General features: G+C 40.0%; 1 protein-coding gene across 3 annotated transcripts in view; it reads right to left on the bottom strand.

Annotated features, from left to right (window-relative positions):
* Window positions 1-15,585: 15,585 nt before the first annotated feature.
* Window positions 15,586-26,319, bottom strand: part of LOC133650616 (roundabout homolog 1-like) — a 256,474-nt gene continuing 245,740 nt past the window's right edge. For 2 of the 3 annotated variants that reach the window (XM_062048087.1, XM_062048086.1), the window contains exons 25-29: window positions 21,962-22,317; window positions 18,847-18,987; window positions 18,554-18,775; window positions 18,327-18,478; window positions 15,587-16,266 (exon numbers count right to left, since the gene is read on the bottom strand). In XM_062048087.1, coding sequence (XP_061904071.1) covers window positions 16,252-16,266; window positions 18,327-18,478; window positions 18,554-18,775; window positions 18,847-18,987; window positions 21,962-22,317 — 886 coding nt within the window. In that variant the 3' untranslated portion in view covers window positions 15,587-16,251. Of the gene's footprint in view, window positions 16,267-18,326; window positions 18,479-18,553; window positions 18,776-18,846; window positions 18,988-21,961; window positions 22,318-26,319 lie in introns of all 3 variants that reach the window. The other variant, XM_062048085.1, reaches the window with a different exon arrangement.

Raw genomic sequence — 26,319 nt, 5'->3', positions numbered from 1 at the left:
GTGCCAAAACAAAAATGTATGATTGTTCCACGTCGTAATGTGCAGTGATGGGAAAGCTACTTGGAAAATGTAGTAAGCTAAGCTACAAGTTACTCCCGATTTAATGTAGCTAAACTACAGGGGAAGCTATCCCCAGAAAATTGTAGCACGCTACAGTACAAGCTACACGACAAAAGTAGCTTGCTACATCAAATCTACATAATATAAAAATATAACTTAATGTACAACTTTTCACCAAACAAGAGAAAAAATGCTCAGTTTGATTGTTCAGTAAAATAAACGCTAGCTAGAAACATGCCCCCTGTCTGGCTTTTTAACATTTCTTTTAAATTGTGTACCATGTACAAAATGAGGGAAATATGCAGGAAACACATAAATAAAAAACAGGGAAACAATAACAATGATAAATAAACACCATAATATATACTTGAAAGGAGACTTTTCAGCACAGGATAAATCACTGTTTTAACAGAAACCACAGTGGCAAAATGACAATAACCTGATCAAAGGAACAAAATATGTGTCTCACAAAAGATACATTAAAGCGGAACTGCACTTTTTTAAAAATGTTGCCTATCGTTCACGATCATTATTAAAAACATAACGACGGATCTATTTTTTTTTAATGCATTCTAACTTGTAAATAAACGTAAATAAAAGTCAGCTTACAAGCTAAGCCAATCGGAGCTCCCCTATTCCGCCAAAAAAACCAATAAATAACTATCCAAAAAGTGCCAACAATAACATTTACATGTCGTGTATATTAACATATTAATATTATATTAATATTAACCAGGTAATGGCGAGAAAACATAGAAAGACGCTTGGCTCCACCTCCCATTTCTTCGCGAGGATTATGCAACACTCTTCATCTAAACGGGAAAAAGCAAGACCCTATCAGTCGGCATCCTAATGACAGCAGACCTTGTACAGTAAGTAATGTTTTATTATGTTTGTTGGCTCTCATGAAGTCTGCAGTGAGTAATATTTAGTTATGTTGTAGCATATATTGTGATGTGTTTTTGAAATTAATGCGCTGCGTATGCTTAAAATGATTACAATATGTAAATATTACATCTTATTATACATGTGCATGTTATTACATTACATATATATGTATATCATGTATATAAAACCTTAATGGAGTTGTATAAATGTTTTTCTAAGGGCTTTATAGGCAGAATAGAGAGGCTTCCATAGGCTCCATTGTAAGCATTTATTTAATATTGAGAATACATTAAAAAAAAATACATCCGTCATCTTGTCTTTCATTATGATCTTGAACGATGGGCAAAATTCCTCAAAAAGTGCACTTCCCCTTTAACAAACTCCATCTTTACATGAACGGAAATCAATAAAAGTGAACATATTTAAAGTAAACATATTTTCCTGACTGTGGAACAGAGTCAAACAAAATTAAATTCCTCCCCAACTTCTACATTTTAAGTTCTTATACAGGTAATAATGTTAATGTAACTGAGATTGTACATATGGAACTAAATGGCCCCAATAAGGGTCCATTACTATTAACTATCATTTAACAGGGGACACCCTACAACTCCCTCTGGGGGTCCCCACGCCCCACTGTATGTATTTATTTTAGTGTGTCTTTTCTTTGGCCCACTCCTATGATGTTATTCATTTTCTCTGATTACAGTAGATAAAAACAGCATCTATCTATAATCTTGACATAAAAACAATGACTTGTGTGTTGTTTGGGCACAGTTGATAATATGTATTTTGTGCAGTAAAACTTTGAACTCAATTCACCTTAATGTGTGTTCTTAAATGTGTGTTCCACGTCTTCTAAGTTGAGAGCAGTTTTGATTTGGGCTTACAAAGTAAACAACTAGAATTAATGTGCACCATACTCATGGATAGGCTGGCTCTGCTAGAGGGCCGTGTCCGCCAGTTAGAGCAGAGTAATCTCGTAACTTTAGATGTTGAGGACACATCTGCTAGTGTTAGCTGTAGCGAGCTAACTAGCCCAGTTTATAGCAGTCCTAAGCGGCCTATAAGCTACGGTGTATCGGTTGAGACGCATAATAGATTTTGCCCTCTAGCTAGTCCTACACCCCAGTCTACCGGGCACCACACCTTAGTCATAGGGGACTCCATCACCCGAAACATAAAGCTTAGCAAACCAGCCACAATTAAGTGTATTCCCGGGGCCAGAAACCTGACATTGAAGCTAATCTTAGGGAGCTAACTCGCAACAGGCCTAGTAAACACGTACGACAGGCTAATCCCACCGCTAGTTATGCAAATATAGTTGTACACGTTGGCTCCAATGACCCTAGGATGAGACGGTCAGAGATTACAAAGAGAAATATAGCCAGGACATGTGATCTCGCTAGAAAGATGTCCAGGCATCGAGTTTGTTTCTGACCCCCTGCCTGCGAGAGGCAATGATGAGAGATATAGCAGATTAGTCTCGCTTAACAAGTGGCTGCCTATCTTCTGTAGACAACAGGGACTAACGTTTATTGATAATTGGCCCTCTTTCTGGGGCAAACCAGACTTGCTGATGAGAGACGGCCTTCACCCTAACCAGGAAGGCGCCATCAGGCAATTACAGAGTCTGCTAGTCCGGGTGAGGAGTCAGTTAAGCTAGAACTAGCCAGCACCAGGCTGGATTATCCATGCACACATAGCAATTCTCTTAGAATAATACACAACTCACATAATGTTTTTTCCGTTGTGACTGTGTCAGAGGTAGACATGCATTCTACTGAGGTGGCAAATTATGATGCGTTCAATTTATCGCAGCACCAAGCAAACAATCGGAAAATTCCCGTCATATCAATTCCTAGATATGGTCGAAACTATTTAAAGTGCACTACGCATAATAAACGCAACATTATTAATATTGCTACTACGGATAATCTCAACAAAAACTCGTCAAAACAGCCCAATACCTATAATATGGGTTTTTTAAACATAAGATCATTGTCTCCCAAAACGTTATTAGTTAATGAGGTCATTAGAGACAACAATCTTAACGTCATTGACCTTAGCGAAACCTGGCTCAAACAAGACGATTTGTTTGCGCTAAATGAGGCATCTCCTCCTGACTATATGAGTGCACATATTGCCCGCCCCCTTAAAAGGGGTGGGGGGGTCGCACTAATATACAATGAAAACTTTAACCTTACCCCTAACCTAAATAATTAGAAAGGAGATTAAAGACAACGCATCCCAGCTACAACTGGGTTATATTAACACAGATACAACTGTATATACGACAAATACTGCCCTCCAAAATAGTTTCTCTCTTTTTGATTAAATAACATTAGAGGAATTATTACGGCGTGTAAGTGGGATAAAACAAACAACATGTTTACTTGACCCACTTCCTGGGAAACGTATCAAGGAACTGTTTGTATTATTAGGTCCATCAGTGCTAAATATTATAAACGTATCACTTTCCTCTGGCACTGTTCCCCTTGCATTCAAAAAAGCGGTTATTCATCCTCTGCTCAAAAGACCTAACCTCGATCCTGACCTCATGGTAAACTACCGGCCGGTGTCCCACCTTCCGTTTATTTCGAAAATCCTCGAAAAGATTGTTGCACAGCAGCTAAATGAACACTTAGAGTCTAACAATCTCTGTGAACCCTTTCAATCCGGTTTCAGGGCAAATCACTCTACGGAGACAGCCCTAGCAAAAATGACTAATGACCTACTGCTAAAGATGGATTCTGATGCGTCATCTATGTTGCTGCTTCTTGATCTTAGCGCTGCTTTCGATACCATCGATCATAATATTTTATTAGAGCGTATCAAAACACGTATTGGTATGTAAGACTTAGCCTTGTCTTGGTTTAACTCTTATCTTACTGACAGGATGCAGTGTGTCTCCCATAACAATGTGACATCGGACTATGTTAAGGTAACATGTGGAGTTCCCCAGGGTTCGGTTCTTGGCCCTGCACTCTTTAGACACTACATGCTGCCGCTAGGCGACATCATACGCAAATACGGTGTTAGCTTCACTGTTATGCTGATGACACCCAACTCTACATGCCCTTAAAGCTGACCAACACGCCAGATTGTAGTCAGCTGGAGGCGTGTCTTAATGAAACACTATGGACTGGACTCTCACTATTATGTTGGATCCACTATGGACTGGACTTTCACAATACTATGTCAGACCCACTCGACATCCATTGCTTTCGGTCTCCCCTAGGGCGGGGTTACCCACATATGCGGTCCTCTCCAAGGTTTCTCATAGTCATTCACATCGACGTCCCACTGGGGTGAGTTTTCCTTGCCCTTATGTGGGCTTTGTACCGAGGATGTCGTTGTGGCTTGTGCAGCCCTTTGAGACACTTGTGATTTAGGGCTATATAAATAAACATTGATTTATTGATTCTTTTGTAGCTTGTAGCTTTGTAGCTAGGCTACCCGCTACATGGGTCTTAAAATAGCTAAGCTACGGAAATGGCTACTTGTTTAAAAAGGAGCGAAGCTACTGCCAAGCTAGTGGGAAATATAGTTAAGCTACGTAGCTTTGCTACATGTAACGAGCTACTGCCCCGCACTGCTGATATGTGAACACCTGAGGGAAAGTGAAGAGGACACATTTTATTTTTGACGCTATATGATACCATCAGCAGGTGAGTCATCGTGACTTCTATATAACTGTAAGTTAGCTATGTGCGTTTGATGCTTCTACTGCACTCGTAAACAAATGATAATCGTAACTCTGTTTGACAACTCACATACATATCAGCTTCGCCAGCGGCGTAGCATAAAAAAATGTTTTTAAGTTTCTCTGTGTACATAAGTGGAGAATACAGAAACTTTAAAGCATGATGCAGCTGACCTGATGATAAACTAGTTTGAGAAGAATGCTTTTGTATTATTCATAAGATTACTGTACTTTTCGAGTTTGTAATTATTGACTAGTGTGTGTGAATTCCTACTTAAGCTTAAATTCAATTTAAGAATTATGCCATCAAGTTAAGATAAACGTTGTGATGGTTGATAAAATGCGGATGAAGAATAAAGCTGACAATTCACTTCTCCAGGTTGGAGTAGACACATACTGTAGCTAACAACCACATTCAATGAAGAAGGCAGCAATGTTACTCCACTATTAGAGTGGTAAAAAGTGCTTGAGCATGATGTAAGAGTGTGGACACATGATGCTCCCTGATTTCTGAGTGTCCCCTCATACAGTGTATGCCTGCCTAGAACCAACATGGTTACATTATCAAAATAAGCTTAAGAAAAGAGCCCATTATTTTATACACAAATGCAAAGTATTGTCAGAATGTCATCCAGGAACCTTTTTATAAGTTTTACTTGAATGCATGTCATTTATTTGCCAAAAATGTGGTTACAGTTTTATGTTAAGTTCTTTTTTTTTTTTTTGTCATAAAAAATACAATCATGTGTGCTTACGGACTGTATCCCTGCACAGTGTATTGATCTATATGGGTTGGTGCACTAATTGTAAGTGTATCTTGTGTTTTTCATGATGATTTAATAAAAATAAAAAATAAAAATAATAAAATATATATATATATATATACATACATATATATTTATTTATTTTTTTTCTTGTGCACCCCGGTACCAATCAATTCACGGACCGGTGGTTGGGGACCACTGTTCTAGAGTATATACAGTAGATGAGTTTTAAGGTGGGACTTCTACTGTTTCTACTGAGGTGGCAACTTTAACCGTTGCTGGTAGGCCATACCAGAGTACTGGAACCCGAATAGAAAAGGCAAACTGAGTCAGTTTGCCCAATTTGTTGGAAAGTGATGGCAACAAAGACAACAAAACACTGGACCCAGTTTTTCCCAAATGGGGAATAATTGCCTGGCAACACCTGGTAGTGGTTTTCAATCAGACTTCTTTATAAACCAGCCTGCCTTGATGAGGGTTTTCTGTTGTCAATTGTATGTTCCCTGCATGTGCACTTCCAAGTTGCACTATTTCTTTTGGACATTAAAGTCATGTTTACCTGCGCTAGGCCTGCCATCTCTGCATTTTGGGTTTCAAAACCAACAGAACCTGACACTAAAAACAGTATAAAACTGTGTGTCATCTGCATATGCTCCTATTGTTTGGTTTTACACTTATTGTACTATTTGTTTGTTTCAGTCCAATCTCCAATCTTCCCTGTATTGTTTCTCAGCCTTCTTTGTGTCTCTATATTGCTTTATTGTATTTGTATTTTTTTATACACTTCCTTATTTTCCTTGCTTCTGTTTCTGTCTTGCCTCAATAGCTTTGGGGTGTTTGCCTTTTTTTTTTTTAACAGATCCATGGTTCTTCCAGTATCTCTTGGTGTCACAGCTCTGTATAACACAGTTTGAGAGGAACCCAAAGATGCAGACAAAAGGTGAGTTGAACAGTTTTTTACCAGAGTTGCGTACTCACAAAAAGGTGCTCCTCACAGGAGGGAACAAAAGGCGACGGTGCACCGTGGAGAAAACAAAAACTAATATATAAAAATAGAACAAACTTGGGTCGGAGTTGCAAGACGTGCTACCACCGACGTAGAAACCAGGCTGGATGGCACCGGGAGTGGCCAGGATAACAAGCAGCAAGAAACACGAAGCATGGAAGTCTTCAGAAGTGGAGAGCCGAGGAATTGAATCACCAAGTGCCATCCAGCTGCCAAGGTGCTGCTTTAATATCATCTGAGTAAATTGGGAGCAGCTGTGCACATCTCACAACTTCGCCCACAATGGGAACACAGGAACTTTAAGGGGAGGGAGAAATTAAGTGAAGGTCAACAAGGTCAACTGCACCAACAAAGGAAAACTGAATACAAACCACAAGGTGGCAGCAGGTGGTGACACTTGGATAATATAATAATGTTAAATGGGTTATACTTGTATAGCGCTTTTCTACCTTCAAGGTACTCAAAGCGCTTTGACAGTATTTCCACATTCATCCATTCACACACACATTCACACACTGATGGCGGGAGCTGCGATGCAAGGCGCTAACCAGCAGCCATCAGGAGCAAGGGTGAAGTGTCTTGCCCAAGGACACAACGGACGTGACTAGGATGGTAGAAGGTGGGGATTGAACCCCAGTAACCAGCAACCCTCCGATTGCTGGCACGATCTCATTAAGGCTGGTGCACACAAATATTGTGTGAATCTGAAGATATTTTTTTGATTTGGAACATACGCCTCAAATAAGATAAAAATAATAGGCATTGAGCAATTTTGATTGTGCCTGCGGTGTGCTACGATAATATCAACAGAGCACACCACACATCTAACGATTCGGTCCCACCAACAAAACCAGTCTCCAAAATCTATCGTGATCCAACAAAATCGATGAACAAACCTAGCAATAGCAACCACCACAAAAACAGACACAATATAAAAAGACATACAAGAAGAAGGAATGATGGTGGTCTTGAGACGTTTTTTAAAGAAAATCCTGAACTAAAAAAATGAAAATACTGGAAAAAATCCTGGACACGGCGTAAACACAAACTTTATAATCTACTGAACAAGCTAGTAGGTTCCCACTCAATTATGTTTTGCATGTATGGAATAATTGACAAAGAATATTTGAAGTCTTTGAAGTTTGTTGCACTGGTGTCCGAAGTGGGATTTGAATCCCCACTTACAAGAAGTCATAACACCTAAAAGTGTGTGTGAAAATTGTTGATGGACATGGAATCACTTTGCCTACCTAAGACAACATGATCTTCTCCTGTTTGCATGGACAAAATATTCCACATGCGTACTGGGAAGTAATACTAGAAGGTGATTGAAGAAACACTGCTTGTCCATTGTGTTCTGAAGTTGAACTGCAGCCAAGCAGAGTTTAATTATCTTGGTTGCACTGGACTGAATGCATTAAAGCCTTTCAGAATGATTAGGGTTGCTAGTATTCACTGACTTGGTGTTGTGAGTCAGGCTGATAATGGACAGTTGGGAAAATATATACATAAATAATCTTTTTTACACCCTTAAAGGCCTACTGAAACCCACTACTACCGACCACGCAGTCTGATAGTTTATATATCAATGATGAAATCTTAACATTGCAACACATGCCATTAAGTGCAATTTTTAATTTCCCGCTAAACTTCCGGTTGAAAATGTTTATGTATGATGACGTATGCGCGTGACGTCAATCGTTGGAACGGGAAGTATGCGGACACATTGAATCCTATACAAAAAACTGTTTTCAGCTCAAAATTCCACAGTATTCTGGACATCTGTGTTGGTGAATCTTTTGCAATGTGTTTAATGAACAACGGAGACTGCAAAGAAGAACGTTGTAGGTGGGATCGGTGTATTAGCGGCGAACTACAGCAACACAACCAGGACAGAGATGGATAGCAGACGCGCTAGCCGGCGAACTCACCTTAACTTCCTCCGTCTCGCCGACCCCATCTGTGATCGGGTGAAGTCCTTCGTCGCACCGTTGATCGCTGGAACTCAGGTGAGCACGGGTGTTGATGAGCAGATGAGGGCTGGCTGGCGTAGGTGGATAGCTAATGTTTTTAGCATAGCTCTGTGAGGTCTGGTTGCTAAGTTAGCTTCAATGGCGTCGTTAGCAACAGCATTGTTAACCTTCGCCAGGCTGGAAAGCATTAACCGTGTATTTACATGTCCATGGTTTAATAGTATTGTTGATCTTCTGTCTATCCTTCCAGTTAGGGATTTATTTATTTTGTTTCTATCTGCATTTGAGCCGGATGCTATCACGTTAGCTCTGTAGCTAAAGAGCTTCGCCGATGTATTGTTGTGGTGATAAAAGTCACTGTGAATGTCCATTTCGCGTTCTCGACTCTCATTTTCAAGAGGATATAGTATCCGAGGTGGTTTAAAATACAAATCCGTGATCCACAATAGAAAAAGGAGAGAGTGTGGAATCCAATGAGCCAGCTTGTACCCACGTTACGGTCAGAGCGAAAAAAGATATGTCTTGCACTGCATTCTAGTCCTTCACTCTAACGTTCCTCATCCACAAATCTTTCATCCTCGCTCAAATTAATGGGGTAATCGTCGCTTTCTCGGTCCGAATCACTCTAGCTGCATTGTAAACAAAGGAAAATGTGAGGAGCCTTTCAACTGTTGACGCCACGCTACTTCCGGTACAGGCAAGGCTTTTTTTATCAGCGACCAAAAGTTGCAACTTTATCGTCGATGTTCTCTACTAAATCCTTTCAGCAAAAATATGGCAATATCGTGAAATGATCAAGTATGACACATACAATGGATCTGCTATCCCCATTTAAATAAAAAAAAATCATTTCAGTAGGCCTTTAATGATTGTGAATGGTTATTTTACGTGGGTGAAATAATTGTTCCATGTAGAAGAAGAATAAGGTTTAAAATAACATTTGTAGTTTTCTATGATTTTGGAGGGGGGGATTTTTCCCATCATCCACAGTCCTTACACAAAATCACACATTTTTCCCTTTTCTGTGTGTCTAAATTATAAGTCTCTAGAAACCATCCAACACTGTTGTATTTACATGCTGTACGTCAGTCATGTAATAACATGCATATTCATGATAACATGCAATATTTAGAGTGGTTTGGTCATTTTAAGCATGACTGTAACTTTGTTCCGTCATCAAAAACAACATAAAGAACACTTTCTGTGTTTGCTACCACTAATGACAGACTTTGTGACAGCCTTGGAGTGTTATCATTTACATTTCAAATGAGAACATAAAACAGTGACTTACAATGTCCGCTCTTGCTGGGATGCCGACTGACGGGATGGTTGTATCTTTCAGCACATGTGTTCTCCTTGAGCTATTAAAAAATAGTCCTCACTCCTCAGATAATAAATGTTTTTTAGCAAAGTTGCAAGTCTTCCTGACTATCCAACAAGAGCCATTACAGTTTTTCTCTATTGCTAAACACATTTCACGATACTGCCCTCACTTTTCCCAAAGCTCTAAACACAAAACACTTTTCTAAAGCTACGTACACACAACCTCACAGTCTCTTTTCAAAACCAACCCATCACACCAAATCAGTTGCTCATATGCTCAAAAGCTCCACACACTGCTCAAAAGCAAACTCTGACACCACAATACTTCCCAAGGCCTGCAAAAATGTAAACAGTACTCACACACAATACAGTAACAATTGAAAACAATGTTCAGGGTGAGATGTTTTTTAGTGCAGTACTTTGTAAATTGACACTGAAATCATTGTGCCGGCGGTCGGGCCACAGGACCTCATCAACATCACAGGCAATATTGTCCATAGCCAAACAACATGGGAAGAATGCCCTGGCATGCCGCACCCAGCCTCGGAACGCCTCCACACCCACATCATCACAGGCCACGTCCATAGCCCTGAGAAGGTTCTCTCTGGTGTAGGGTTGGCGGTCATAGACCTTCCACCGCCATGATGAAAATGCGTTGTCTTGCTCGCCCTCCTTCTCTTCTCCATCCTTGACCTGCTCCTCTCCCTCCTCTGACACGAACTCCTCTTCTTCTGCCTTGATCATCCATTTTTGTTCGGAACCTTCAGTAAACCACACTGACTTATATACAGTCGTGGTCAAAAGTTTACATACAATTGTAAAGAACATAATGTCATGGCTGTCTTGAGTTTCCAATAATTTCTACAAATCTTATTTTTTTGTGATAGAGTGATTGGAGCACATACTTGGAAGACATTCATGATGTTTGGTTCTTTTATGAATTTATTATGGGTCTACTGAAAATGTGACCAAATCTGCTGAGTCAAAAGTATACATACAGCAATGTTAATATTTGGTTACATGTCCCTTGGCAAGTTTCACTGCAATAAGGCGCTTTTGGTAGCCATCCACAAGCTTCTGGTTGAATTTTTGACCACTCCTCTTGACAAAATTGGTGCAGTTCAGCTAAATTTATTGGTTTTCTGACATTGATTTGTTTCTTCAGCATTGTCCACACGTTTAGGTCAGGACTTTGGGAAGGCCATTCTAAAACCTTAATTTTAGCCCGATTTAGCCATTCCTTTACCACTTTTGACGTGTGTTTGGGGTCATTGTCCTGTTGGAACACCCAGAAGAAGACCCAATCTCCGGGCAGATGATTTTAGGCTGTCCTGAAGAGTTTGGAGGTAATCCTCCTTTTTCATTGTCCCATTTGCTCTCTGTAAAACACCAGTTCCATTGGCAGCAAAACAGGCACAGAGCATAATACTACCACCACCATGCTTAACCCTATGCATGGTGTTCCTGGGATTAAAGGCCTTACCTTTTCTCCTCCAAACAAATTGCTGGGTATTGTGGCTTAACAGCTCAATTTTTGTTTCATCTGACATCACATGGACAAAGATAAGACATTCTGGAGGAAAGTTCTGTGGTCGGGGACATACAGGTGATAGACAGTTGCGATAGCCTATCAGATCACGAGTTGTTGTCAGTAAGGCCTTCTAGATGGCCTCACGTTGAAAGTGACATTTACGCGTCCTGTGATTAGATACTCTTTGGGACCATTAGGGGATGAATTTGAGAACATATAGAGTTGAGAGACAGTTGTGATAGCCAATCAGATCACAAGTTGTTGACAGTTGCTGTTCTGTTACAACTAAAAGTTGTAAACTCTTGTTGTTAAAGTGTGCCATGCTTGTCGTTTAATTAACATTGTTACATGTGTATTTGTCGCCATCATGTGGTCAGGGCAGTTAATATATCTTTGAGAAGTGTGTACTTTTAATCAAACTTTATTGACCGTAAGTTGCATAAGCCAAGCAGAGAAATGTACGGTATATGTTTTAATTGCTGATGCGTTTTAATAGATTTTTAAATGCGCCAGAATATAACCCGGTTTGTGTACTGTAGATGTGATTCAATGCGCAGTAGGGTGTAAATGTGTTCCTGTATAGTATTTCTCCAGCAATGATCATGTGGTGACATCAATTATGGTATTTTGAGAGTTAATCATTGAAGTTGGAGATCACTGAAGGCCTAGGTGGGAAATGCACGGCCCGCCACTGCTGTATGCTTTTGACACAGCAGATTTGGTCACATTTTCGGTAGACCCATAATACATTCATAAAAGAACCAAACTTCATGAATGTTTTTTGTGACCAACAAGTATGTACTCTATCGTGAAAAATAAGAGTTGTAGAAATGATTGAAAACTCAAGACAACCATGACATTATGTTCTTTACAAGTGTATGTAAACTTTTGACCACGACTGTATACAAAATGTGTTTTAGCAGGTGAATTGTGTTTGTGGTTGTGGCAAATGGGGGGTAGTTTTACTAAATGTGTTTAGGCAACTGGTCATTTGGTTTAGAGTACTGGGTTTTGTGTTTTAGCAATAGAGAAAAACTGTAACCCGAGGGTCGCAGGCTGGAAAAGACCACGAGGCAAATCCCGCACCCGATGGCTATATGTGATTGCGGGTGAGCTCCAACTACATGGAGTTGCTATGGAGGACGCAACAACAGCTAGTACAAGACCGTCAGCACTGGGAAAAACTGGTTAATTTGGTCGGCTCAATGCACAGGGATGGGACGCCCCCTCCCCTTCGCAGGAGCCCTTAAGTGTATACATACATACATACATTAATACATACTGCGATAATGAGATATTTTTAAGTGTTCTTTCTTAATCCATAGTCATGTTTGAAGCAGTTAATATTTTCCCATGTGATCACTTTGGGTCTTTATCTTATGTCCGCTAGTAAACTCTTTGGTTCACCTTGAAGGAGCCGTACTGTCTGCTAGGAGTATAGCATACTCTCTTTCTGTGGAGAAGGCCTTATCTGTTTGGAACAAACAGCTGGATTTCTTTCTGGGCGGGAGGGGCTGTTTTCGCTGTACATAAGCTGACTCTTTTTGTTTGAATTTAGACCTCTTCTTGCTGATGCTATTGTCGCGTTGTAAGGGCTGGTCTCCTAAAGCTTTAGTAAAACTTGGCCAAGTGCTATTCTTTCTCAGTGGTCCTTCTTACTCAACATATTGTATATGTCATCCAAAACTTGGGATTGACCAGTGTGTTTTCACCATAAAAGTAGGTGACATTGTTATCACCAGGAAAGATGAGGTCACCTACCTAGGTTCCATTCTAGAGGCTAACCTTTCCTGTGATAAAATGGCAACCAAGGGAATCAAAAAGGTTAACCAACGAGCGAGATTTCTCTACAGAATTTCCTCTCTGGTCAACAAAAGCACCTTGAAGATTCTGGCGGGAACTCTCGTTCAACCCTTTTTCGATTACGCATGCACCTCCTGGTACCCTAGCACCTCCAAAACCCTCAAATCTAAACTCCATCAACATCTCAGAACAAGCTAGTCAGGTTACTTCTAGACCTCCACCCCAGATCCCACCTCACTCCCACCCACTTCTCTAAAGTGGGCTGGCTCAAGGTGGAGGACAGAGTTAAACAACTTGCACTGAGCCTAGTCTATAAAATCCGCTACACCTCCCTGATACCGAAGTACATGTCAAACTACTTCCTTAACGTAAATGACCGCCATAACCACAACACCAGGGGGTGCTCCACTAACCACGTTAAACCCAGATTCCGAACTAACAAAGGTCTTAACTCATTCTCTTTCTATGCCACATCAATGTGGAATGCGCTCCCAACAGGTATAAAAGAAAGGGCATCTCTATCCTCCTTCAAAACCGCAATAAAAGTTCACCTCCAGGCAGCTACAACCCTAAACTAACACCCTCCCTGGATTGCTAATAATCAAATGTAAACAATCAAATGCAGATACTTTTTCTCTTTCTTATGCCTTATGATCTTTCTCTCTCTCTCTCTCTCTCTCTCTCTATGTCCACTACTTGATGTCCATATCCCCCCCCCCCCCCCCTCCACACCCCTGATTGTAAATAATGTAAATAATTCAATGTGATTATCTTATGTGATGACTGTATTATGATGATAGTATATATGATAGTATATATCTGTATCATGAATCAATTTAAGTGGACCCCGACTTAAACAAGTTGAAAAACTTATTCGGGTGTCACAATTTCGTGGTCAATTGTACGGAATATGTACTTCACTGTGCAACCTACTAATAAAAGTCTCAATCAATCAATTTTATTCCCCGAGAGGAAGACTGGTCGCATGCAACTATATATGTATACATATATAAACAAATATATATATATATATATATATATATATATATATATATATATATATATATATATATATATATATATATATATATATATATATATATATATATATATATATATATATATAATCAGTGGTTCTTAACCTTGTTGGAGGTACCAAACTCCACCAGTTTCATATGCGCATTCACCGAACCCTTCTAAAGTGAAGAATAAAATGTTGTTGTTTTTCAAATTCAAGACAAAGTTATAGGTTTTTGGTAACACTTTAGTATGGGGAACATATTTTAAGTAACAAAGACTTAATTTAGAGTTATTTGGTTAGGGTTAGGGTTAGGGTTAGGATTAGGGTTAGGGTTAGAGGGTTAGGGCCAGGGTTAGGGTTAGGGTTATAATAAGGCCATGCCGAATAATGCATTAATAAGTACTTAATAATGACTAGTTAAGAGCCAATATGTTACTAATTTGCATGTTAATAAGCAACTAATTGATGGTGAATATGTTCCCTATACTAAAGTCTTACCATGTTTTTTTACTGGTGCACAAAATGAACCGTGCATGAACATCACCTTGTTCAAACAACAAAACCAACACAGTGCATAAACTCACAACAAATTACACACCTGCAAATCAGTGTGACTTCTGCTGTTGCCGTATCCGTAATACGCCGATAGGGAGAAGTTTTTATTTACACGATGAGTCGGGTGTGTCTTGGCTTCCCCTGAGCCCGACTCACCGAACCCCTAGGGTTCGATCGAACCCAGGTTAACAACCACTGATATATATATATATATATATGTTTGTATATGTATGTGTATATGTATATATATATATATATATATATATATATATATATATATATATATATATATATATATATATATATATATATATATATATATATATATATATATATATATGTTTGTATATATATATATATATGTATGTGTGTATATATATGTATGTATATATTTATGTATATATGTATGTATGTATATATATATGTATATATATATATATACTGTATATATGTATGTATTTATATATATATATATATATATATATATATATATATATATATATATATATATATATATATATATATATATATATATATATATATATATATATATATATTTTTTTTTTTTTTTTTCTAAAATAAAGGGAACAAAATGAGTTTAAAAAATGCATAATTCTACACTCAATGTATTTTTTTCCAAATTAATACTGATACTGCATTATTTTAATCAGCACTGTACTATATTACTGACATGAAAATACATTGCCAAACTCTTCAGATGCCCCAAGCTAGTAGGCTCTATTTAATTTGCTGGCATCTGGTTTTATGGATTAATTAATGTCAGAAGAAGATTATTAAGGAAATGAAGACGGTTAACGTAATGTCCACTTCAGAAGTGGTTGCCAAGGTCATGCGAAGAGGCAAGTAGATAAAATGTACTCAAGGGCAGACAAAAAAAAATCAAACCAGTCCAAAAGCAGAATTTTCACCATCCCAGGAGGAGGATAAAGTAAATGTTTAATATCTCCAACAGGAGATATGCATGCATTTCTCCTAGTACACAATACAGATATCTCAATTTTATACGAAAGCAGCTTAAAATGTTACGGAACCGAATGCACAATCAGGATCAACATTCATTTTCTCAGGATAAAGTGAACTGATCAAATGATTTACACAATACCACCACGTGAGTTCCTCCGTTATGAAATACATACATTTGTAATCATAAAAAATGTGATTGTGCTTTTATAACCAAAGTGGAACAAACAATACAATAACAAGGTGTACATCACTTATAAAACATTAACACTGTCACAAACAATTTCAATTTGAAGCACTTTTGTGGCAGTAAACAATTTACAAGATGTCTGGAAATGACAAGCATTCAAGAACACATGAGAAACGGTCATCATGTACAATATTTTCATCGACACGCACGTCAGCCATACAGTGTGCATTCATCTTACGTCAGCCTGTTTGATATGGTCACCCTGAAAGCAGTCCACAGACTTAAACATCAGCACTTTAATGTTGTTGTTTTTTTTGTTTTGTTTTTACCAATATTGAGTGAGAACTAGGATGTAGAAAAAAAGGACAGCATTTATTGTGCAGTATTTGTAGTCTTTTTTTGAAGTCTTTCGGTGAAGCAGCTGTAGGATGTTTCTCGTCAAAATAATTCTCAACTTTTCAGGAACTAGAAAAAGAGAGAAAATGAACGCTTACAAAACTGTCAGTGAAGTGAGAAAAACGTCCAATATTTTGTCCACTGACTGTTAGTACAGTCAGTGATACCGCCGGTTTTGTACAGCCTTCTTTCCGTATGAGTCAACGCAAAAAAAAATCTCCAGAATTTTGCTGCAGTTTTCATTTGTGCGTAACAAATGGGTCCTTTTCCCCGAATTGTGTGCCCAAATAAAGAAGTGATAGTGGGTATTAGGGTTGTACGGTATAGTATTGCGGTACTAATGAATCAAAAACGGTACAATACTCGGTTTGAAAAGTACCGGTTCCCGAGCATGACAGCGCGTCATGCCATTGGTGGATCTACACCTGACATCCACTGTAATGATACCAAGTACAATAGCGTATGTAGACGATACTACTATGATTACATCGATTTTTTTTATCGTCCTAAAATCTTTTTTCCTTTTTTAAAAATTCATATTATGTTTATAAACTCAGGAAATATGTCCCTGGACACAAGAGGACTTTGAAAATGACCAATATATGATCCTGTAACTACTTGATATCAGATCGATACCTAAATTTGTTGTATCATCCAAAACTAATGTAAAGTATCAAACAACAGAAGAATAAATGATTATTACATTTTAAAAGAAGTGTAGATAGAACATGTTAAAACAGAAAATAACCTGATATTAACAGTAAATTAATTAGATTAATAATACATTTTTACAGCTTGACCCTCATAATTTTGACAAAATAATAGAATGAGAAATGACACAATATGTTACTGCATATGTCAGCAGACTAATTAGGAGCCTTTGTTTGTTTACTTACTACTAAAAGACAGGTTATCTAGTATGTTCACTATTCTATTTAAGGACAAAATTGTTCTTCGATTTCAATAAGAAACATATGTTTAATGTACCGTAAGATTTTTTGTTAAAATAAAGCCAATAATGTAATTTTTTGTGGTCCCCCTTATTTAGAAAAGTACCGAAAAGTATTGAAAAGTATCGGAGTACATTTTGGTACCGGTACCTGTACTAAAATATTGGTATCGGGACAACACTAGTGGGTATTGTTGGCTTTGTTTACAGGGTATGACACCCAATTCAGAATTCTTGTTAAACCAGATCTTTTTTGTTGTTGTCGTTCACACTAAGAAAATAAAAATGTGGTGTCTAATATGACCAGAACAGGTCAGTGAAGTGACCTGCATGCAAACACAACATGACGTCACATGCTGTAGTGTGTTTTTACGGAAATTATTATGGCTTCGATTCTAGTAGGTCAGTTCTGGTGCGTTTGTGGCAATTTCAATGGTTTCGTGCAATCAGAGTCCACATTTTCTCATGCAAATTATGTCATGTAGGAATAAATAATTTTGGCTCTCTGTTTGTGGGGTATTTGCTCCGACGTGTGTTTCAAGGAGCGTGTGAATGAGGAGTCAGGAGTTAAGGGATATTATTTGAGAAAAAAAAATAAAAATCTTCTTTTCGACTGTTTTCTGCTCATTCGTCTTTTGCAAATAATTATGTTTGTCGCTTTTTGATGACGTGAGTCGGATGAACATGACCAGATCATTCAGACTGTAGTTACGTTAAATACGTATCGGATTAATTTCCACATACAAAAGACGCCAAGGTTGTTTTAAAAAAAATGTGTACTGTTTACACTGTGATTAAAGAAATTAGATCGAGTGGAACTTCGATTTACAAACTCCTCATTTCACGAATTTTTCAAATCACGAACAGACCGGATGTTTTACATGTTGCGGTGTTCAGGCACAATGCATAATGCTGAGTTTTAGACAAATAGACGTCCAGGCAGTCCCTACGCTTTTTACCTGAAACTGAATATGACTGCAAAATAACCATTTTGGAGCCAAAGGAAGTCGTGAGTGCCAACACTTTGAGGTGTATTGAACGGATTAATTGAATTTGCATTATTTCTTCTGGGAAGAATTGCTTCAATTTATACACTCTGGTCTTACTAAAAACACTTGAGTTATCGCTGTATGACTTTTTTGTGAGAACGTATTAGATTTTGTAAAAATTCCTGCGTTACCTCATTTATTCCCATATAGTCCTCCTGTCCTCCTTGTTTGGTCCTTGACTCTTCACAAGGTATAAAACTGGGTTCATTGAACTCATCAGGGTCCCCTTGAGTTGGACCTGATGGGAAAGCAGGACGACTGTACAGAAGAATATCCCCAAATTCTAAGAAAAAGAGACAATTTAAAGTCATTAATCATTCTGTTCTATAAAGTAAGAACCACACGTTCCATCCAATACCTGAGTGCTGTTTGCTTTTGTTGCCTCCTTTTCCTCTTGGTACCATCTTGGGACTGTCCTGGATTTCACCGTCTTCAAATGGAGCCTCTTTCACCCTGTGAGTCCCAGTGCTGCCTCGTCGGCCCTTGGCCTCTCCAGACCCCATTCGGGGCAATGTGGCCCCCCTCACTTTAAAGTGACTTGGGGCCATCTGACTGGGGAAATTGAGGGGCATGAAAGAGTCTAGAGAATGAAGAGAGGACACACTCAAATACAATTTCTTGAGGGATACACATCATTAAGACTTTCTTTACCGTCATTGAAGGCATCTTTGGGCTGGTAGCCTTGTTGCCCACATTGATTCTGTTTATGCCTCCTGGGTCTTTTCTGTGTTATGGCAGGACTCATATTGCTGTCTGTGGACATGGGACTGCTAGGTCGCGGAAGTCGCTGAGCTGAGATTTAACAAAAATAACCCATTGTTTTACATTTTTTTGCATGATTTGGGTTATCAATTTTCCAACTACGAACGTGGCTAAAAAAAAAAAGTAATCAGAGTCTTATGTACTGTAGGTCGCATAAATACTATGCAGTTGTTTAGGGCCCCAACCAAGAAGGGAGCCAAATGATTATGGCCATGGCTTGTGTAAATATTTGGGGATTTGTTTTAAATTTCTTTTAAACACTTCAGTTATAAAATATGACAATTTAAAATTAGGATTAAATCAATGTTGCTGTCAAAATTCAATAATAAGGTAGTTGGAATTAAATTAGTAATGTGTCGTACAACCTACACCCACTTGCATTTATGCAAAACGGTTAATCGTGCTGGGAGTGATAAATCCAGCATAGAACACTTAACTGTTCACTCCACACAAGTGTCATAACGTGAAAACAAGTTTTGGCAACAAATAAATACAAACATTGAAAAAATACAATATTTTTGGTGTATGTTTTTGATGCCAATATTTATATTTTTGGGCACTTTTATTGTTTTTGTGTGTTTCAAAGGTTTTTATGATTTAACTTTTTTTTTTTTCTGGTTTCACTTCTTTTTTTTACGGTATCAAAATAATGGCAGTGTTTTAGCATGAGGGGCGGACGCCTGTGGGCGGGGCTTGTAAGAAGTTTACTCAGAAGCAGTTTTACTGGACTGTAAAAACACTATTGAAGATGAAATGAGGACTGATTGTGTCTAAATCATATGTAAAAGTTATATGAGATTTCCGTGTTAACCTAGCAATACTTTGAGGATGTAGCGTAAGCGGTACAGAAATGTATCATGTATTTTTAAATTATCCATGTTTGTCTCGATATAGCGGTGATATTTGGCGAAACTCCGTATGGAACAATACTTTGTTACATTTCCACGCAGAGAGAAAAGAGCGACTTTAAAATGTAAGTGTAGCTGTATTTATTCATTTAAAACATTTAACACCAGACATGTAAAGCTTGGTGTGACATGAGTAAACAATTTGTGTTAAAATACAAGACTTCGACTATCATAATGTTGAGCAACCTTCGGCATTTCTTCCTTTTGTTCCCCCGAGAGGGAGCCTCACATCCAGGCTGTGGAGACAACTTCATTCATGGAACTTTTTTCAGCTTTTGGAAGTAAAACTTTACATCTGATCTATCTTTTTCTTTCTGTTTACTCCTGAATAGGTGGACTCATGTCTTATTGTGTGTCTTATTGTATTGTATTGTCAAGTATGACTTGTATAAACAATGTGCTGAAACTACCGCTATTGTGATTAATTTCCTGCCCAAATTGCAAATTATACAACATAGGGGGATACAGTCAGATATCCTAAATTATATTCCACATAATATTTACATGTACATTTCAAAGTACAAGCTACAACATATTTTTAAAACATCATTCAAAACATTTATTTAATTTATTTATTATTTTAATGTATTTATCATCCACTTCTATAATGTTCAGCTGAGGGATTATTTTAAATTCATTTAAAACATAGGCTGGACTTTTAGAGGTGACATAACTATTTACAATTACATTAAAATATCTTTTGAAATAATATCTGAGTAGTACTAGACAAAAAAGTAGTAAAAGACAAAAAAGATCTCGGTATTTGTGGGACATCTGGACTTCCTTCACAGGCGTGTTTCTGAGAGGACATCCAACTACAGAACATCATCAAGTGAGCGAAGCTGATGCTTGACTGCCTTGTTACATTTTATTTAAAAAATATATATCTCTATAAACATATATATACTGTATCATAACTAATAAACATGAGTAATTACTTTAGTTATTGTATTTGCTTGTAAAGAGAATGTATGCAGAGTGATACATTAAACATTTCATAATTAACAGAAATATGTCCTAGTAACCTCTTAGTGCTGAAATCAAGTGCATATATAAAACCAATTGTGAAAGTAACGAAGTTGACCAGTGTGATTTAAGAAGTAGTCAAAGAGTAATAAAGTAGGTCACTGTGTCATGTTTACAAATACAAGATTTCTCTCTGAGCAGGAGATGAATCTGCCGACAGCAACACATTTAGGTCTACTCAAGATAAATGTAAAAAATTACTTTTGCTTCATAATTTCATATTTTGACGCTTTTATAAACTTCATTTAGATGCCCTCTGTCCTCATTTCTTCTTCTACTTTGTTTTACTTGCATGCCAAAGTCCAGTAAAACTGCTTCTGGGTAAACTTTACTCACCTCTAATACTAAAACACTGCCATTATTTAAACCTAAAAAAGAACCAAAATCGTAAAAAAGAAAACCGATCATTAAAACCTTAAACACACAAAAACAAAAGTGTACAAAAATATGATTATTGCCATCAAAAACATCCACCAAAAATATTGTATTCTTTCAATGTTTGTATTTATTTGTTGCCAAAATTTGTTTCGGTGCCAATACAACTTTTTCTACAATGTCAAAAATTTTTTTGAAGGGCTCCATAGGGGAGTCTAATAATAAATAAAGACGGGTGCCACAAACAAAACCTTGTTTATATTTGTATATCATATATGTTTGTATACAGAATATTTATATTTAGATATAAATGTTTATTCTATGTATATTATAGTCATATTAACCTATGCTATTTATCTCTTACTCGAATTAGATTATGTAATTACAATCATAGTCATTGGGCTAAAACTGCAACCTCATGTACTAATTTTTGTGCCATCATATGTCTCATGTTTGCGATTACAACAATAAAGTTCCTTGGATGTTATGAAATATAATGCTGCTCTGATTTGCATTCTCAGTATAAAAGAGGTCAATGATTGACAAAAGCAGCATGTTGCACATTCTGGTGATTCTCCTTAAGTACAGAACAGTATCGAACTCAAACCCTTCACATTAAAGCATCTCCAGAACTTAAACAATTCAAATTGTGTTTTTTGAAGTAATCAGACTAAATAGGTTTAACGTCATCTCACCTGATTCCTCCGAGTATTTGCACGTACGCACGGCTTCTGCCTGGTTGAAATCTCCGTCTGTGAAGAAAGATCCTTCCGAGGTGCTGACAATGCTGGATCTGCCTGACGAGATGTTATCTTCAGACGCTGAGCCCCAGCTGTTAACCATGGAGCCCGTGACCGATCTGTCCAGTTCCCCCGTGCTGCAGGCAGGGGTCTGCTCCAGCCTGTGGAGAAGCAGCTTGTGTGGGGAGTTGTGGTGCAACTTTTGTTTGTGCTGTTGGTTTTGGTGCCGATGGTGGTGGTTTTCAGTAAGAACCGTCTCCTCCTCTGTGTCGTCTCCTTGTCCATCAGTGTCCAGGCACAGGGGTATGTAGCTGTAATTGTTAGAGAGAAAGCAATAGATTAGGGCCTTTTAGATTATAATAATGTCAAGTTTTCCTTTACTTCCGAGTGTAATCATCATAAGTGCGTAATACGAATAGTAGTAGTAGCAGTAGTAGTGCATCTCGTGGGCTGTTAGCCTCCCCCAGTCTTTAAAATATATGTTCCTAACTTATCGAGGGTCCTTGAATGCACCACAGTTATGGGCAATGCAACGAAAAAGTGAAACTTGTACATGGCTTTCTCCGATGCTGCCACAGATACTGTATATTCATTATGTCTTTACTTTTCTTCCATCACCTTTGCTTTACATGTCACAATGCTGGTTGTGTGTGCGTGTGTGTGTGTGTGCGCGCCGAAGTGTGTATGTGAACGCTTAATGATGACCTCTGATGACGTCATGGCGTCCGTATTGAGTGAGGTGTTTGCTAAGTTTGCCGCTCTGCAGGTAGAACGAACCCTTTTGCATTTTTGATAGGGGGTGTAGATAGTTTTAGACATTCTTAATTTTATTTAAATAATATTAGTGTTCTGAAGGTTTGCATATTTCTGTAAATTGTCCGTTTTAGTTATATATATATATATATATAGATAATTTCTGTTAGAGGGATTAATTATTTTTATTTAGTTCCATTTCATATGTGTTGTTTGGGAAGGTGAAATGTATTTTCTTTAGATTGTTTAACCCTTGCCACGGTTACGGTTGCCATGGTGACGGGCACTTCCATTTCCGCCGGCAGGTAGAAAAAGTGTTTAAAAGAGCTCCGGCATTTGACAGGCAGCGGAGCGTCGGTAATACTACCCGGAGATAGAGATCACCACAGTTGCAGATCAGATAAGTAACTAGTACTCTAAGCGTTGTATTTAAGTTTGTTATAAGTGACAGTGAAGTGCCAGTGCACTAGTTTAAGTTTAAAGACGTTTTGGGCGCTTCACGTTGCCAGTAGGAGGTGAAGCCCATGCTAACTGCTAGTTAGCTCACCGCAGTTCGCACCTGTGTTTGTTGGCTGCAACGTGACTTCACGAACGCCAGGTTCAGTCACGTTCGGACTAAGTTTAGTTAAGAGACACTCTCCCCTGGGACTATTTATTGTTTGGAGAACGTTGTAGAGTTTAGTTGTGTGCTATCGCGGCTACCTTGCTGCGAGGGAAGTGGACAGCGCGAGGTACGAGTGTTAGTGGCTCACGCTCACGGGCTAGTCGACAGAGAGGTGACCCAGGACGAGGCTGGTTCTCCTCTCGCTCCAGACTAGACTCGTGAGGGAACTAAGAGGAAGCACGGCCGAGCCCCCCCCCCCCTTCTCTACTCTACAACGGGAGGTGTCCCCCCTCTCCAACGCCCCCTTGGTATCCAGCATTTGCAACTCACCACCCCCACCCTACGTGCACCAACGATACAGCAGGACCACAACAGACTATCTTCTGGCCCAGGTTGGACTGTGTGTGTGTGTGTAATTGGTTTAGTGCGGGAGGTTTCATTGGGGAGGTAGCGTGTGAGTGGGGATGAGTGTATGAGTGTAATCAATGTGTTCATTATTGTCAGATTATTGTATGTTATATTGTATAGTAAATTGTTAACTATATAAGTGGTGTCCTCTCACTCTCTCCTAGACTATCTTTATTTGGTAAATAGTGAAAATTAGAGCATCCCCCTAAAGAAATTATACAGTCCTTTACAGGCTCCCGAACATTTTGGTCCTTCGAGCCGGAGAGTCTAATCAGTTATGATGTCCAAAAAGAGTGAGAGAGCCCTAAGCCCCTCCCCAAAACCAGAACCACCAGCACGCCCTGTTAGAGAGCGTAGGTTACCCACTAGACTAAAGGACTATCACTTGACTACCCTAGATGAGACTGACAGCCCCAGTAGTTTAGAGAGTAAAGCACCCCAAGTGGCGGAGGACAATATTGCAACACCAGAATTAGGTTCAACTATGCAACCCAGTATTCACTCCTTCTCCTCACTACCAAGGGATGAAGAGAGACAGGAAAAGGCGGGCCCGCCGCTGGCAGCAGTCATTACCCCGCCGACAGAAATCGCCAGCCAAGGCAAAGAGGATCCACCAGGACGTGGCAACTTACAGAACGGTGAGGAAATAATTCCCCCTGATGCCGCCACCCCACTAGACAAGACCGACCCGCGAACCTTCCATCCGGGTGAGTTTTTCAAGAACTCCGATCCTCAAGGCAAGCCCCCCAGAGTGAAGTCTCGCCTATCTTCTGGCCGGCGTAGCAGCGTCCATAGCAGCCGTACGGGTAGTCACCGTAGCAGCCACTCAGGACGATCAAGCATTGAGAGTCTACTCTCTGAGAAGTTACTCCAGCAGTTGATTGACAACCAGGAGAACCAGCGCCAGGACGCCCTCGCCAGAGAGAAACGCCTAGAGCTACAAGAGCAGAAGCTGCGCGAAGAAGCCTGTGCTAGAGAGGAGCGTCTGCATGAAGAGGCCCGCGCTGACAAGGAGCGCCTGGAGCGGCAAACCCGTGCAACTGCGGAGGCACTCGAGAAGGCGGCCGTCCAGAGCCTGGAGCTCGCTAAGCTCGCTCTCTCCCACCAACCAGAGCCCTCTCCCCCCGGCCGGATATCGAGAGCGCCCTCAAGGCCTGGCTCGCCAGAGGAAAGGAAGAGGAGCATCGAGAGGTCTCGAGCGCTGGACCCAGAAACCCAGAGCGCACACGAGGAGGAAATGGAGCCTGACGAACACTTGGACTCCCTTCTGGATCGTAGGGTGCAGTATCCACACGCTCCTCCCCCCTCCTCACCATCAACATCAGCCCGCTGTAATGCAGGACCATATGACCCACTTCCTCTTCACCCGCCTGGCTCCATTGTTCCATTCTTCACTCAAGACAGCAGGGAGAACTACAGGGAGATGCGGCTCAGCCTGGAGTATCTGCTAGGAGAACCACAGGCGTACCACAGTGAGCAGCAAAAGTCTCTCACACTCCAACTCCATTGCAAGCTACCAATAGCTAAGAGACTTTGCTTCTCCCACGCCAAGTCCCTCACCCCCTACACCGACAGCATGAAAGAACTAGATCACCGCTGGGGTTGTCCATGGGACCACATCCTCGACGAGGTTGAAGCCCCTGGGGAGTTACCCGAGATCCGTACCGACGTAGCCCTGGATGACTACGCCCTCCGCATCCGCTCCCTGGTCACGATGCTGAAGCTGCAGGGACCGACTGGAGCCAGGGAATTGAACACAGGCTCCACCGTGGAGCGCTTCATAAGGAAGCTGCCCAGACACCGAGAGTAAAGGTTCCGGCGGCGCCACGACCAGCTCAATCCCGACCAGCCAGCAGCCAGCTTAGAGGAGCTATCTGATTTTCTGAGAAGTGAGGTAAAGCACATCCGTCTCCCAACAAAAGCTGAGCCAAAGTACGGCGGACAAGAATGGACCAATCGAGCAGCCAAGAGGAAGGAAGGGTCAGTCCGGGTGATGACGACGATCCCAGGGGATGACACTAAGGAGGAGAGGGACACCCCCCGCGGTGAGTGGGGCGGCCCTAAGCAGGGTGACAAGAAGCTTCAACCACCTTGCCCGTGTTGCACGGGCCCCCACTGGCTTGAACAGTGTCCAGAGTTTGGGAAGAATAACACCGAAGAAAGGAAACAGTGGATCAAGGACAACAAGCGGTGTTGGAGGTGCGCCCGTGAGCACATGGCCAAGCAATGCACCCTGAAGAGGCCTTGTCGTATTAAGGAATGCGGCAGGATACACCTCACGGTCCTCTACGACCTCAATACCAGAAGCGACAAGCCGGAGACCGGAGAGTACCCCCGGGACCCGTCAAGTGAGATCCAGGAGGGTCGTACCTACTATGTAGGCCCAGTCCATGGTAACAACCCCCGAGTGTTACTCAAGATGGTGCCGGTTTTCCTACGCCATGATGGGAGGGAGATGTCCACCTATGCCATCACTGATGACGGTGCAGAGTGCACCATCCTGATGAAGGAGGCAGCCACCGCCCTCGGGCTCAAAGGTCATCCTCAT

This window comes from Entelurus aequoreus, linkage group LG05, assembly GCF_033978785.1.
Source record: "Entelurus aequoreus isolate RoL-2023_Sb linkage group LG05, RoL_Eaeq_v1.1, whole genome shotgun sequence".
Lineage (NCBI taxonomy): Eukaryota > Metazoa > Chordata > Actinopteri > Syngnathiformes > Syngnathidae > Entelurus > Entelurus aequoreus.
Note: the sequence above shows the minus strand (reverse complement) of the source record. Positions and strands in the feature narration are given on the sequence as shown.